This window comes from Toxotes jaculatrix, chromosome 12 (genome assembly GCF_017976425.1).
Source record: "Toxotes jaculatrix isolate fToxJac2 chromosome 12, fToxJac2.pri, whole genome shotgun sequence".
NCBI lineage: Eukaryota > Metazoa > Chordata > Actinopteri > Toxotidae > Toxotes > Toxotes jaculatrix.
This window is the reverse complement of record NC_054405.1, coordinates 9,491,330-9,506,515: the sequence shown is the minus strand read 5'-3', so window position 1 is coordinate 9,506,515 and position 15,186 is coordinate 9,491,330. Positions and strand designations below refer to the sequence as shown.

The 15,186-nt window shown below is 39.5% G+C and overlaps 1 protein-coding gene across 2 annotated transcripts in view; it reads right to left on the bottom strand.

Moving 5' to 3' along the window:
• The window catches only part of LOC121190416 (roundabout homolog 2-like), a 71,125-nt gene extending 56,864 nt beyond the window's left edge, over positions 1-14,261 (bottom strand). For both annotated transcript variants that reach the window (XM_041051123.1, XM_041051122.1), the window contains exon 1: positions 13,996-14,261. In XM_041051123.1, coding sequence (XP_040907057.1) covers positions 13,996-14,137 — 142 coding nt within the window. In that variant the 5' untranslated portion in view covers positions 14,138-14,261. The remainder of the gene's footprint in view (positions 1-13,995) is intronic.
• Positions 14,262-15,186: the final 925 nt, after the last annotated feature.

Below are 15,186 nucleotides of genomic sequence, written 5' to 3'. Positions count from 1 at the left end.
GTTAGCGTACTTGCAAGGAAAATGCTGTGCTATTACGGATGATTTTCACTTCCTGTCTCTTCATTGGAACATGGTGTTCATGTAAGCATGGTTGCCCAGAAGGAGCACAAAAAACAAAAAAACAAAAACAAAAACAAAAACAAAGCCAAACATCAGCTATAAGAACAAACGACCCAGGGATTAGCAGCTGTGAAAGCGGCACAGTTCAAAACTCAAAACTGACTGAACTAACACCAGCAATGATGGGAGCTGCTTCTTTGTGTTGCAGACTGCTCCAGAGATATTGAGAGTGAAAATGAACCCACCCAAACTCCAAACCAAAACTTGTTATTCCTTCTACACTTTTTGTGAACACCCATTATCTTCCATCTTATCTCACTGCACTGATTGATATTGAAGAAACGACAAGGGCAGAAAATAGAAGCACACCCCCGTAGCCCCCCCCTGAATCCTCATCACCATCATCATTTTCATCATTACATGAAATATGACCGAGAGCAGAATCCCACAATGCCGTGCAAATGTCAACGTGAGTTAGCATCAAGAAGACACAAGAGATATGCATGCATCATCTGGCCAGGAGAACATCACTTGTGGGGAGACAGCCAGAGGCCCTAAAGAGAAGAGGCCGAGAGGAGGAGGGAAGAGTGAAGAGGAGAGAATGAAAGAGAATAGTGGAGGGAGAGGAATAGAGGGTGCAGAACGACAGAGGGGAACTGAGAGGAAAGTAAAAAGTGAATGTAGTACAATATTAGGGAGGAAGAAAAGGACGAAATCAGCGGGATATTCACTATTGCACGGTCAGGCAAATAAAACGGAGATGCAATCAGAGAAAATGGAGGCATAATATCCCAGTGCTGCATAATCTGCACAGATTCAAGCATAATGCATAATCTCCACAGGTTCAACAATACACCACGTGCCCTAATTCTGAGCCAATTACAAAGTGTGTGCTGTTTGGATGGTTTGCATGTGTACAGGGGTATTGATTTGACAGGGAGGAACTTGAGTGTGGGACTGAATTTAGGATTTGGAAGGGGAGGAGGGGACCTTACAAGGTGACAGCTGGGTTCCCGATCCATGCAGCATCCCTCCCCTTTGCCTTCTATATACTCTAATGCCCTTCACTGACCAGATTAAAGCCCAAATGACAAACGCACAAAGGCTGGAAACATCTGTTCTGGAACACACTGTCCATCCCTCCCCATGCTGAGCTCTGTTGGTCACTCCTCAGTTCCCGTCCCCATGCGGACAACATCTGCAGCAATGGACTAGTGCACATTAACTACTGGAGCATAAGACCAAGCTAACCCACTAACCATGAGAGCATCATCCTTTACACAGGAACACAAGTGCTTTATTAAAAGCCTTTCCACGCTGTTGACTTGTGTATTATCAAATTTATGTATACTTGTATTCTTTAAGCTAAAATGCTTGTTTTGTCTTTCTAAAACCCATTTAAGTACAGTTAAATTTTCATGATAGCCTGAATTCAACAACAGTAGTGACTTACTGGTCTCTGGTGCAGTGTTAAGAACGCATTGCCGTGACTTCCCTCATTTTCATATGGCCAAATGACATCATGCATATGAATTTGGTCTCAGTACTGGTGTTGCCATGTGTCATCTTCCCCTCCCTGGCACTCAGCCTGGGCTATCAAGGGTTGGAAAAGGTAAAGAGAGGAAATAGCAAAGTGTTGAGGCTCTTTTGATCTACCAAAATGCTGCTATTGTGCAACATCCACTTAGGCTTGTTGTGTCTGCTTCACATTTACACTCAATTCAGCGTACAATAACCCTGTTCCTACCACGTATAGCAGCCAGGCCAGTCGGTTGTGTGACTAAAAAACACTAGTTTTGCACGAAAAAGCCTCTCTCAAAAAAGTCTTTGGCATAAAAAAAAGGGAAAAAAATCACTTCTGCAACAAATGCAATTACACGGCATGCCATCTTTTATTGTGAACTAGTGTAACGTGTCTTTAAGAATGAAGCTAAGCCATCACAGACCCTGTGGCTCATGGCATGTGTTTCCTATCACATTTAATTCAGATAAGGAATTTTTACAGCTGCAGTGAAGGGCTTAGGAGTCCTCACACCATGCAGTAAGTAAATGGATCATAGTAGCAGCGTTCTAAAATGAGATGAGGTGGGAGGCAACAACCTAAAAACTAAATGGGTTTGTAAATTCTGCAAAATGTGAAAACATATCTAAGCTATAGAATCACAGATCAGGTCTCTGGGTTGAGGAAATGAAGGACACCATATGGCATGGTATTTTGAAGGTTGGAGGTGAGGCAGTGGTATACAGATGCAGCTAGTGGAGAGGTACAGGAGTATTCAAGATACTTAATGAGAAGAAAAGTCAACGAGAGGCCTATGTAAGTTAATAAGAGATCAGAACAGACAATTTGGTGTAAAGGACAGAAAGTAATGCACTCTGAGATTCTGAATACTAAGGCATGCAGTGCAGGATGGTTAACAGCTGTCTGAGATAACCCCCTGGTGCACTGACTCTGAATCTGCCATCCACTCCCACCCTTCTACCCTCTCAACAACAACAGTAACCACTGCTTGCTTTACACAGACACATGTCAGATGGGGTGGAATCTTATTTGCTGTCTTGTTGCTATTACACCCTGTACAACAGTGGAGAATGAATTGACACACGTTGGGGTGCAGGTATGAAAGGCATTGGCAGGCCATGGTGTTCCCTCTATCTTGTATGGAGCATTTATTTATGAAATAACCTAACCCAGGTAAAAAAGCACGAGGAAACAGATGCTTGAGTGTGTGGGTGCGGGGGCTGGGTAAAAGAAAGATACTACGTTCAGTGGATTTCATGAATTAATCAAGCTTCCGGATATTCACTTTCCTTTTTACTCACTGAGAGGTCTACTGGGGAAGTCTGATGTCATTTTATTGCTGCCCTGACCCTGGCACTCTCCACTTCTTGTGAATCAGAAAACACAAGTGGATGGAGTTGTGGACGATTCCTGGGAAAACTGATGTGATGGAGGTGAATGAATGGACGAACGGAAGTCTGGAATGTAACATTTAGCAGTTATAACAGCGCTTTGGCCTAGATTGGGTGGAATGTTGGGTAGGCCACATGAATAATAAACTAACTACAGAGCCCCTCTGGCTGGCTGGTGATGTTCTTCACTCTCATCACCCCAACCAGACTGGAGACCTCTGAAGGGAGCGGATAAGCTCACTCAAATTAATGGTATTACACCATCAAAAGACAGACATTCTAACACAATGATCATCTTCCAGTCCTAGTTAATATTCCAGAAGAGAATAGCAGTAATACATTTTAATACTACTGCTTGTGCTTGTGAGATTTTTTTTTTAGTAGTAGTAACAAATCTAACTGAAGATGCCCTCTTACCCACTTACCAAGACAAGTCTTTATGCAGAGATTGTGCATCAGTCACTGCACAGCAAAAATCACAAAGCATTATCATTTTGCTGAGAGACACAAGACTTAGTTTTGTCACACTCAGATGCACACACAGTCACACACGAGTACATACACACGCGTAATATGAGCACACGAACACGCTAGGAGTCAGTTTAAATATTACTGATGTGATTTTACTTTGTTTCATCATAATCCTTTCTGTACACCCTAATATAATGGTTATAAAACATGGCTTTATGTGGCTTTCTGAAAACAGAAGGCTACACCCAGCTGCAGCTTCCACAGTAGACAGCAGCAATAAGTTACAGCTGTATCAGTAATAGCATGAAGGCCTCATTCAAGGTCTGCTAATGCAGTAGCTTAAACCAGCGCCAACTCATCTAAAAGGAGATGTACAGCCATATTTCAAATTCAAATGTAGGAACATGCCTGCATTAAATTATAGCCAATAACGTACTGTGTATGGCATCACAATATACTGCCTTGAAAGGTAGACAGTGGCGTGCAATGAATCATTTTGTGATCCATCATATTGAAAATGGATTGAACAGTATGGTCTTTGCCAAATCCCAGCTCAAACATGCACACACAAAATAAAATTATCAAATGTCAAATGTATGTATAGCATGGGTGAATGTAAATCAGGCATGCTTGGGACATACTGCATAATAATATGACGTCTTGTTCTCTGTTTATAAATAAATATATCTGGATTCAGTATTACTACACACAGTCCTCTCTTGGACTAGTGCAACTTAAGCATTAAAACTTAAGACTACTTTGACAGGTTTAAACATTTTTTTTCTCACTGTGTGAGAAGTAATGCCTGTCAGATAGGGACAGAGTAGCTGGCACCTGCACCCTTCCACACTGTTTTGCTGGAGGATTTTCAATCTGTGGGCAGAAAACTACAGGCAGACAGGAATATTTGGTTTATTCATGACAGGGATCCTCAGTCACGGGCTATGACAGGTGCATGGGAGCAGCTTGACCCAATGTGAGCTTTACCACAGTTTTGCCAACAACTTCCTAACCACAACCACTGTTATACTAATAGATGGCACTGACTGCTGCTGTCATTAAATTGGACTTAACAGTGAATACAGCATCCAGCAACCCAGAAGCCAAATACATTGTAATAACCACTTCTAAACTGTTAATTTCATACATTTTAACTTCTTTATCATTGCTAGTTTTAAAAGTAAAAATAATTTAGCCTAGTTTCAGTCATACATTTTTTTAATGTTTTTGTCAAGTTGCATTATTTCATGAACTCTGTCATTAGGCACGGATATACTGTAGTTTTAAGTTGTGTCTTCTTTTCTGAAGGAATTTTAACAATATCCCTAAACTTGATGATGCATTTAATAGAACAATAATATGCAGGAAGGTTAAATTATTCATACGAGGGTAAATAAAAAAATAAAATAAAATCAACTGTGCATAACATTGAGCCAAATGACTGAATGATTAAATTATTAATCATAGTTTTTGCCATAAAAGATTATTTTCAAGTTAGCACTCTAACTTTTGTCATGGAAAACTGTTCATCAGCAAATATCTTTATATAATAATAATATATTATTATAATATATTTTCTTTGACTAAACTGACATAGCTTCTTGATGGAAAATTAGATATACTGAATTAAAATTCAATATATATTAAAATTCACATCACCTGAAGGAGAGATGTGGATTAATTTGAATTATTATAGAGAAATGCTAAGAACACGTTAAAGTCAAATTCAAATTAAAGTCAAGTTGCCCATTGACAAAACATCATCACCTGTTTTAATTGATGTCATATACAGTACGAGGATTGGCATGACCAGCTCACAGCATCTACCAGGGTGAAATACATATTGGTTTCATTTGAAAACCACTGTGGGAAACATAGATAAATCTTGGAGTGAATCTATTAAAATGGCAGTAATTGACTCTAAAATGTAACATGTTGAATTGCATCTTAGATTTACACATACATACAGCTGCATCTTAAAAGAATTAGAAACCTAAAACAAGCTTCAACACAGTAAATCCAATTAGCATGCTTCTTCACACCAGGCATATGTTTCTTCCAACCAACTGTAAGAAAGTGCACCAGAGCTCTTAAAGGTGTTTGCATGGTCCAATTAACAACAGATGCTAGCCCTTAGCTAACTTACCGAACCTCATAATGCACAGACCTCCAAGGAGTGAACATGGTCCAGTTAGCACCAGATGCTAGCCCCTTATCTCACTGTCTTCAGCCAAAAAATATGCATAAATTAGTTCCACTTGCTTGCCCTGGCCACCTCTATATTTGCACTGTTTTAAGCATGAGACCACCTTAAACATAAGAAAATAAATCTCCTATATGGTATGAAACTAATACAACACTGGCACAAAGACCAAATTACAAATGTAGAGACATGTTGAGTTATTCAAAAGATTGTATGGCTATTTCATCAGCCATATTACAGGCAAATATGCCATTATAATCAACTACTGCACCAGATAGCAATTACAGACAGTAATAGTTCATTGGGATTCAACTGCTCTAACTGAGGTAAGTACACAGATGGCAATCAACTGTACATTACAGCAGGATTAAAGCTATTGTGAATATAACTAATCTGTAAAAAAGGAAAACCACAGACCTCATAACTGTAAGTACTTTGTCAAATCATGGAGTCTCAATCAAAGACCGCAATTACATTGGACAAGGTTCTAAGCACTGGATGACACATTTTTCTAATTAATTTAAAAGGGTTTATAGGATTTATGTATTTTGTGTGACTCTAAACGAGAGCTCTAATTGTCCTGGGAAATGGTTCTAAGAGCTCAGGAGTTGGCCTTCCCGAGTGCATTGTCAGGAATGGGGAAAAAAGGCTATTACTGACCACCTAGAGCAACAGTACCTGATTTTACAGACAAACATTGCTACAAAATAAACAATATCAGGTTTAGAGGAACAAAAGTGTTGCACTTGAACCCTTGGATAAATTTTTAGATTTGTGTTTCACTGGTTGCTATGTTTTGATCACCTCAACCTTAACGTAGCTGCTGTAAATAGTTAAGTGTGGCTCAGTATAGCACACAAGTAATTGATAGCTGATTACATGTGCTGCCTAGCAACAGCAGGATGCTCCCACTACAAAAAGTGCCTCAGTCTGATTGGGATAACAGATATGAATGGGGGGGACATAGCCAACCATTTTCTGGTGTAATCACTGCCTAAGGCGTTTAAAGAATTATGCTCTTGTAGCACAGGTACATGGACAACTTCACACATCTTTAGCCATGTCTGTGCTTGAAATACAGCTCTTTTACCACAACTCAAACTAGATGCCCATCATACAAAGCACAGGAAATTATAATAATCATCTCAATACACTTATCTATTCCTATACATACCACATGTGCTTCAACTAATAATGCTGTTTCTCTGTACATTTGTCCCTTCATATACACTGTATCACTGTATACACTGCTTGAATTATGGTAAAACTTGGAAGAAAGATACATCACAGTGTTTTTACTGCAGCATCTCTAAAATTTCACTGGTTTGGCTCAAGGGGATTTCACAGTGTTTGCTGTCTCATGTGTCATGCACAGTAGAATCATTATTCTGATTTTAGTGAAACAGCAGAAAAATGTAGTGCATCTCCCCAGTTTATTTTGTTCATTGCATCATAATGTCCAAATTATGACCTAGCTAATTCAGCTTAATTCAATCAGTATGAGTTAACATGAAGATGAGAGCTAACGGAGAAAGCATACAGGAATAATAACACCAAAGATCACTAAAAACATAAATCTTAGACACCTTAATAGCTGAGAAAGCTCAGTTTTGATCAACTGGGTTTACAAAACTCAACTCAGTACCAGCTTAATGCGAGCAAGGCAGAGGAAGGCAAACAGGGGATAAGTACACATGAGGGCTGTTGGACTGGCAACAGATGGTGCAATGTGGCCAACCTATCTACTCACAGAAAACATTGACAATCTGCCTGGGAACACAAACGGCTGGCAGCCACTAACTTTGGACGTTGTCAATGGGTGAGAGTGAAATTCATGATTAATGGCAACTTGCCACTTTCCAAAACACAAGAGAATGCCTCCCAAAGGAGCCGCTACTGAACCTTGAGTGGTGTACTACATTTCCAGAATCCCACCACCAGAACTGTCTAGGTCCTAAATAATATTAACGGCTGACCACAACCTCATTTCTGGTCTACCAAAAAAAAATCTCACCCAGAACTCATGCCTGGATCTACTGGATGCTTGAACAAACACAAGCACTTTCTAATCCACTGCCCACATGGTGTATGTCAGTTGTAAAGAACAAATATGGAAGTGGGGTTACATGATTCCTTCCATGTGATTCACTTTGCGAAAGAACAGTATTTCATGCCTGGAGAAAGCATGCCTTTGGCTCTCAAATTATGCCAATTAGGCTAATGTTGTTGACTGGAAAGTCTACACTGCTGAGTGGTTCACAGTAATTCCCATCACTGAAGACAACGCCGAAGCAGAGAGTGAGGACAGAGATTAAGAGCCACAACACAAACAGAGGTCATATTCAGATAATTAATTGTCAACCTCTACAGCCTAAAAATGAATCATATTGAAAACAACACAAAATTAATGTTTTGCTTCTTCACACAGGTATTTTGCGCATGGTGAACAGCAATGTTTGCCACTTTTTTTTATTGTAGTACACAAAATAAATATATCCTGACTCTTGTTCCTAAGTCGTTTGCGGCTAGATAAGCATGGGGCAGAGTCATGCTTCACAAATGAGTGCAAATTACAGATAAATCTGTGAATATTCGGACTTGTGCATGTTCATGCATGGCTCACAGTTATGCTGTTTTGATCAGTGATACGTGTGATAGTGAGCAAGAGGAAACTTCCCTTTTCTGATGATAAAGAATTTAGAGTAATTAAGTAACTCATTCTCAAAACTTTTATCACTTTTTGTTCTTTTTTATTAGCAAACAGGAATGCACAAAATAATCAGGTAGCAGACTTTCATTTTCAGCTGGAGCCAACCTTTAACAACTGAAGTGACTAATGTCGCTGGTATCAGAATATCAGTTGTAGCTGAATAACATTCATTTTGTTAGTAACTTGCCCAGAGGCCAAAATGAAACTTTTGACAATTTGGAAGAAGACTGGTTGGACGGAGAAGTCACTCTCTAATATTCTACTATCATTCATTCTATGATTGTGAGTGGACTGTGTGTTTTTGTAGCTCAACAAGATCAACAGAGTGGTGAGTCATTTCAAGTGAAATGATCAAGCTGACCGCATTAAATCAATTTCAGTGGTCAGAACTGCATTAAATGGCTCTATGGACGGCAATGTCTGTCTGTTGGTCAGTAAATAGCTCGACAACTGTTAAGTGGATTGTTATTGCAGACACTCATGATCCCCTGTGGATGAATCCTAATGAGACTGGTGATCCCCTGAGTTTTCCTCTAACTCCACCAGCAGGTCGAGGGTTTCACTTATCCTGTAAACTATCTATCTAAATATAACGTTTACTGGGTGGACTGGTTCAAAATTCTAATCCATCCAGCTCCATAATCAGGTCAAAATGTTAATTTGTACATAAATCAAAATTTGTTTATTTTTATTTATGGACCAAATACCTGCAAAACTAATGGTGCTCTCATCAGCTACAACTGTACTTTGTGTTTGGTGATAAGTAGCAAATGTCAGCATGCTAACATGCTAAACTAAGATGCTTAAATCAATCATACCTGTGAGACATAGTAATGCCATTGTAAGCATGTTAGCAAACTGATGTTAGCATTTAGCTCAAAGCATTGCTGTGCTTAGATACAGACTTGCAAAGCCTTACTTGACCATGCTGGGTTTTTATTTGGCCAGGGTATAGATATATGTCTCTGAGACTTTTGCCACCAGTCCCAACACCTACACAGGTCCCAACACCCATAGTATGTCTGCCTAGTATGTCCTGGGTTAGGCTCCAACTCAAAATTGTGTTGCTTCCCTTTTCTATTGCAAGCACTTGTAAACTAACAACAACATTTAGGACAGTTCTCAAGTTATTTGCTATTTAGTACATGCTCCTTTTTGTAGACCTTGGAATCCACAATTATAGGAGCAGAAAAGAATTCATTCTACGAAAATTTCAAAAATGTCCAGTGTGTCTAATATCTCATCAAAATAATTACTACAGTGCACCAACACTGACACAATCTAGACACAAGATTTATTTGGCATTGTGGCTGCTTAGTTTGTTGGCTGCCTGTGACTGGGAGGATTTAATTGATGATTGTCTGGCTGAGTGACTATACTTCTAATTCACTTAGCACAGTCAAACAGAGGGGGACTCATCTTATTCTGGAGTTTTGTACTAATGAACACCCTTGCATCTGCCGCCCCTCCACCCACACCTCCTTTCAACACATCACTGTTTATGTCTTTCTGTCCCTTCTTAATAGTTTGAGGGAGCTGTTCTAATTCCATCAACAGCCACTCACTCTGATGATTAGTGCCAGTCCACTGGTGGCCTGGAGGTCGCACAGTTGTTTGTTGACGTCGCTCTGAAGTAGTGCTCAGCTGCAGCATCTGACTAAACAGACTGAAGATGTGAAAAGCTGGTGCAGTGACTGGCCCAGTTTGATTGTACACACTGACAGCAGGTGATTCTTGATTATTAAAATTACATACTTGGATGTGAGAAACAAGTGACATGTTTCAGCCGTACCAGAAGCACGATGAGTCTTGTTTATCAAGCAAAAATACAAGACCTTCTAATAATAAACAGACATGGCCTCATTTCTCTGTGAAATGGCTGATGTTATCATTTGTGTCAAATATGCACCCAACACGACTGTTCAGGAAATAGAATTTCAATAAGGGTGCAAATACTCAAGGTTTGTGCCCAGTGATGGTCTATCAGCTTATATAGTACATGTTCCCCTGTTGGCCTTGGATTAAATTTTCTTCTTTCCTCTTGGCTCTCTTATTTCCAGCCTGAGAAAAAAAAAAGTGCTTGAGAATATATATTGGGTTTGCTCAGTCAGTTTCAACTAAGCAGCAAGTTATGTGTTCAATGTTCACCACTTCTTCTGCAAATCCATTGTCTACATTGTGCAACAAGATTTAGAAAGATGAAATAACAATGCAAATGGAAACTAAAGTATGTTAATACTGTCTTAATGGCTTTGCAACTGTACTGAGGTGTGTCTGAAACGATGAGGCACAAAAAAACAAAACAAAACAAACGTGACAGTAAGAAAGATCTTCAAAACAAATGTGTTAGTGTATAATAAATCAAGTGGGGAAATCAATACATGGTGAAGTAAATGTTATAATTTCTTCGAGTTTAAGAAAAGTGGCATTCTGGGTGTATTTCTACATTGTTCTGCTTTTTGCCACCACACCTGCTATCAGATGAGAATACCAATACCAACACAAAGCATACAATGGGATTTTGCTAGGTTACTGTCTATTGATTCTTTGTCACAAGCTCTACTATTCAACTTGCGTGGAGAAAAAAAAATGTATTGGAATAAAGTGTGGGGTTTTTTTTTGGTAAGGCTTGGTTAATTTGTAAGACAAACAAATGTTATGAGGTATATTATTTATTTTTGCCAGGCTGCCAGCTGTAGATTTGTCTGGCATATCTGCATAATTTTCATATTTTAAGCTTTGCTACCATCTGAAACAGCTGAAGTGTTTTGCATCACATGGAATGAATAATGCCCCTTCAAATTTCAGTCAGACTGAAGCTAATAAAATGCACGACGAACCACCAAAATTGAGCTTGTACAGCACAAATGTACCCGAGGGAGCAGCACCCCTCTAGTTAGCTACATTTTCTAAACCACTGGTTGAGATACAATGCTACAGCCCATTAGAAAATTTGAGGATGTGTGTGGACTCCTAAGGAAACAAACCATTTTGAGCTAAGCTCACTGTCAGAGAATCCCCACAGCACTTTCATCTACCCGCTTGCTCCCACCCGCAGCATTGCATGACAACTTTGGCTGCAGTAATACTGGCAGGATCCTGCAGCCCCTGAAGGAGTCATGCGATTATGCATCCCTGTAGCCATGATATTCTGAATTACACAAAGATGACTAGAGGCTGCCTTGGTCATACTGTCAGAAAAACCAACCTATTGACACTGTCTGTGCAAGAGGAGACAACATAGAACAAAATACGTTAGTGTCTGTTATTTCAAAAGGGCAAATACGATCAGTTATTATGTTGCCATCCACTTTTAAAAGAGAACTGACAACCATATAACCAAGAATCCCAAAGTGTTTTACAGTAGACAAATAGCAGGTACTTGAAATTGAATGTACACTGGAAATGGGGGGTATTAAGGTCCTGTGGGTGATCTGCATGGTCATATAGCAGCAAAGGAACACAGAGACATATTGAAGTATGAGATGCAGTCCACTGTGCAAACACTGATCCCTCAGGGTGTTCCCATACTACAAGATGGTACTACCCCCATCCATATAACAAAATAAAAATGAATTCATGAAGAGATCTAAACAAGGCTTCAGGATTGTTCCAGTATGCTACAATACATCATTCAAGTCTCTTTGACAGGATTTCAAGGAACATTAAAGCTGCTCTGGGGCAAAAATGTAAGAATATTCCACATTTACTTCCTGAAATTTAGATTTAGCTCTTGTATTTATGGTAGTTGGTATTCACAACAATATATGGTATTTGCTCTTTTACCCACATCTGTGTCGCTGATACATAAGTAGCCTACTGCTTCTCCAACAATAGAGGATAAAAAATAATTTCTTATAGTAATTGCAGCCCCTACATTGACAATGACTGTGACAATTAACTCAGAAAATGAATTCAGAATGGCTGTTTGAGCTGCGAAATACAAATGAGCTTTATTGTATTTTAAGAAGAACCACAAAATCCCCACAAAATCACTCTGACACAGTCATTGTGTTCATAAAGTCGGCCTCTATTCAGTAAAGGGAATCAGTGGAGCAGCTATAACATTTGTCTCTTGACACTATAACGACAGTTTTGGGTCTCTGGTTTCATTTTGAGAGAGAATTATGCTGTATCTTCAAACACAACTGCACTGCTCAAGATGTGCAGTGTAAATGTCATGTATTGCACAGAATAAATTCTGATTAGAGTGGGACAGGGATAATGTTATAGTAGCTTTAGCACTAGATAGTAATCAATTAAATATCAAACTACACAATGTCTCATTTTATATATAAAAGCCAATGCTATATTCTGTAACAAGACATGTATACACACACACACACACTCCAGTTTAAAAGCAGATTTTTATGTCCTCTCAAATACCCCGCATCTCCTTAAGCATTAGTATTTCAATTCCCCGCTATTGATTTATGAGAAAGGAGAGGATCCAGCCCCAGTAAAAGAAGACAGTAGGAATACAAGTGTCTAATGTGGAAAAGGCAATAAGACAAAGAGAGGATGTGGTGCACAAAAAGACACAAAGATCTCAGATAATGTCTCGGCTGAGTTGCTATTAGGTTCAAGGCTCTTATCTTTTTTTTTTTTTCCTATTCCATGATTTCCCAAAGCACAGACGCACAAGTTACAACAAAACCATAAAGACCATAAATGTATAGAGGAGAGTGCCTTTCAATTCTTATTACAACAAGCCACAGGATGTAGTACATCCCATTTCGTATTTCGTATTTCCTTGACTTTAAGACTCAAAACAGGACTATCAGTGGACATGTATAAAGAAATGCTTGAGCAGGCAAATATTTTGTAAATTCAAAATCAAATAACAACCTACTCCTTCCCTGGAATTCCCTATTTCCTGCTTGTGTACCACATCTGGGTAAGAGCGAGAAACAGAGAGCAAGGGAGACAGCGTGGGTGTTCATGTGGGCATGCATGTATATCTGTGTGTGTGTGTGTGTGTGTGTGTGTGTGTGTGTGTGTCCGAGCGTATGTGCATCTTGTTCATGGCAAGAAATCAGCTCAGTTTAGCACATAATGGAAATGTGAATAGCCCAGAGCGCCTCTCTCCCACACAGGGGGAAAACTGGCTGGGAGCAGGCTGCATCTTTCCAAATCCAAACAGTGAAAGGGAGTTAGCTAGGTTAAAATTCTGCCCCTTTTTTCTCTCCATCCCTGGAGCAATTCACAGCTCTACCCATACATTACTCAAACAGGTCATCCAAACAGGTCTCACTAGCAGTCTGAAAACATATTCACACACATATGCACACACATGCCATGCACACAACTAAGCATACACATACACACACACACACACATACACACACACACAGTTATAGGTTCAGTGGATAGGTGACGCAGCTCATATTATGACAGATGGCATCTTATATATGGATCCGTTAGCACAACAGCCCCAAAATGTTATGCTTAATTTAACATAAACCCTACCTTTTTCAAATGTGACATTAACACATTTTCATATACTCCACAAAAGGTTACCAACCTCAATGCATACTGCATAACAATTTTCCCAGTATTCTGTCACGCAAAAGTGAGATTCCTTTAACCAGAGCACTACCTTTGTGCCTAGAGGGACATGGTGAAAAGTCAGACTTACATGCTACTTCTAGAGATGCATTCCGGCTTACGGCCTCTCCCAGATAGTTTCTGGCCACACACACGTAGCTGCCATCATCAGGCTTGCTCCGTCGTCCATGGACAATGCGTAGGAAGAAGAGGGACCCGCTGGGCAGCAGCATACGGTGGGAGCGGGGGTTGTCGCGGTCCGTCTCAACACGCTCCCCATCTTTGTACCATTCCACCGTGGGGGTCGGGCGGCCCTCTGCCTTACAGTTGAGAGTGGCTGGTTCCCCTTTGGACACAATGAGGTCAGAGGGGTGCTCCACAATGCGGGGAGGGAAGTCTTCCTGGCGAAGACGAGACCCTACATGGATACAAGAGAGTAAAAAGTCCTGTTAAAGTGATAGTGAAAATATTTACACACACGAATAATGTACTTTAATTTTTTGTATATTAACTAAACAGCAGTATGTTTGGGATTAACTAGGTGAACTATTTAGTTAGCATGAAGAGCAACAGCAACTATGGATGATCAGCAAAACACCTTATAACTGAGTATCACAAATATAAAAATAACGAATAAAAGAAAAAATAAGATGACAGAAGGAAATGTTGAGTCATATCTCTGAAAACAAGGAACAAATGACTAAATGGTTTATAGCTCTCATCTCACACTAACATTATATTTTCAGTGCTTTTAAACATTAAACAGTAGATCTATACAGACTTCTAAATGTGATTGGTGGAATAAAACATATAAAATGAGTATATATTGCATTAAGGTTCCTGAAATGAAAGCTGATTAGTGTCAGGTTCTTACTGACGGCGCAATATTCCATGATACTACACTCAGGCCCCCATATTTACTTTCGCAGACAGGAGCTGAGGAGTCATTACATCTCATTAGCTTTTTCATTAACACATTCCATCACACACTGACATCATCAAACACGTTGTCTCAGTGGGCCTATAACAGCGACTGCTACACTGGATTTTTCACTTTGTGTTATAATAGTGTGGATATGCAAAGTTTACTATTGTCTTTCCTCCTTAAAGGCTACATTACTATACTAACATGCCTAATATTTAGATTTTAACCTGAGTATTTGATAGTCAATCCTCAGCAAATGTCATGACTGTGTAATCCTGACTGTCCTGATAAGGATAATGTCACAATTTGTGTAACCGCAACCCAGTTAACAGCCTTCACTCTGCTCATCCTTTCCAT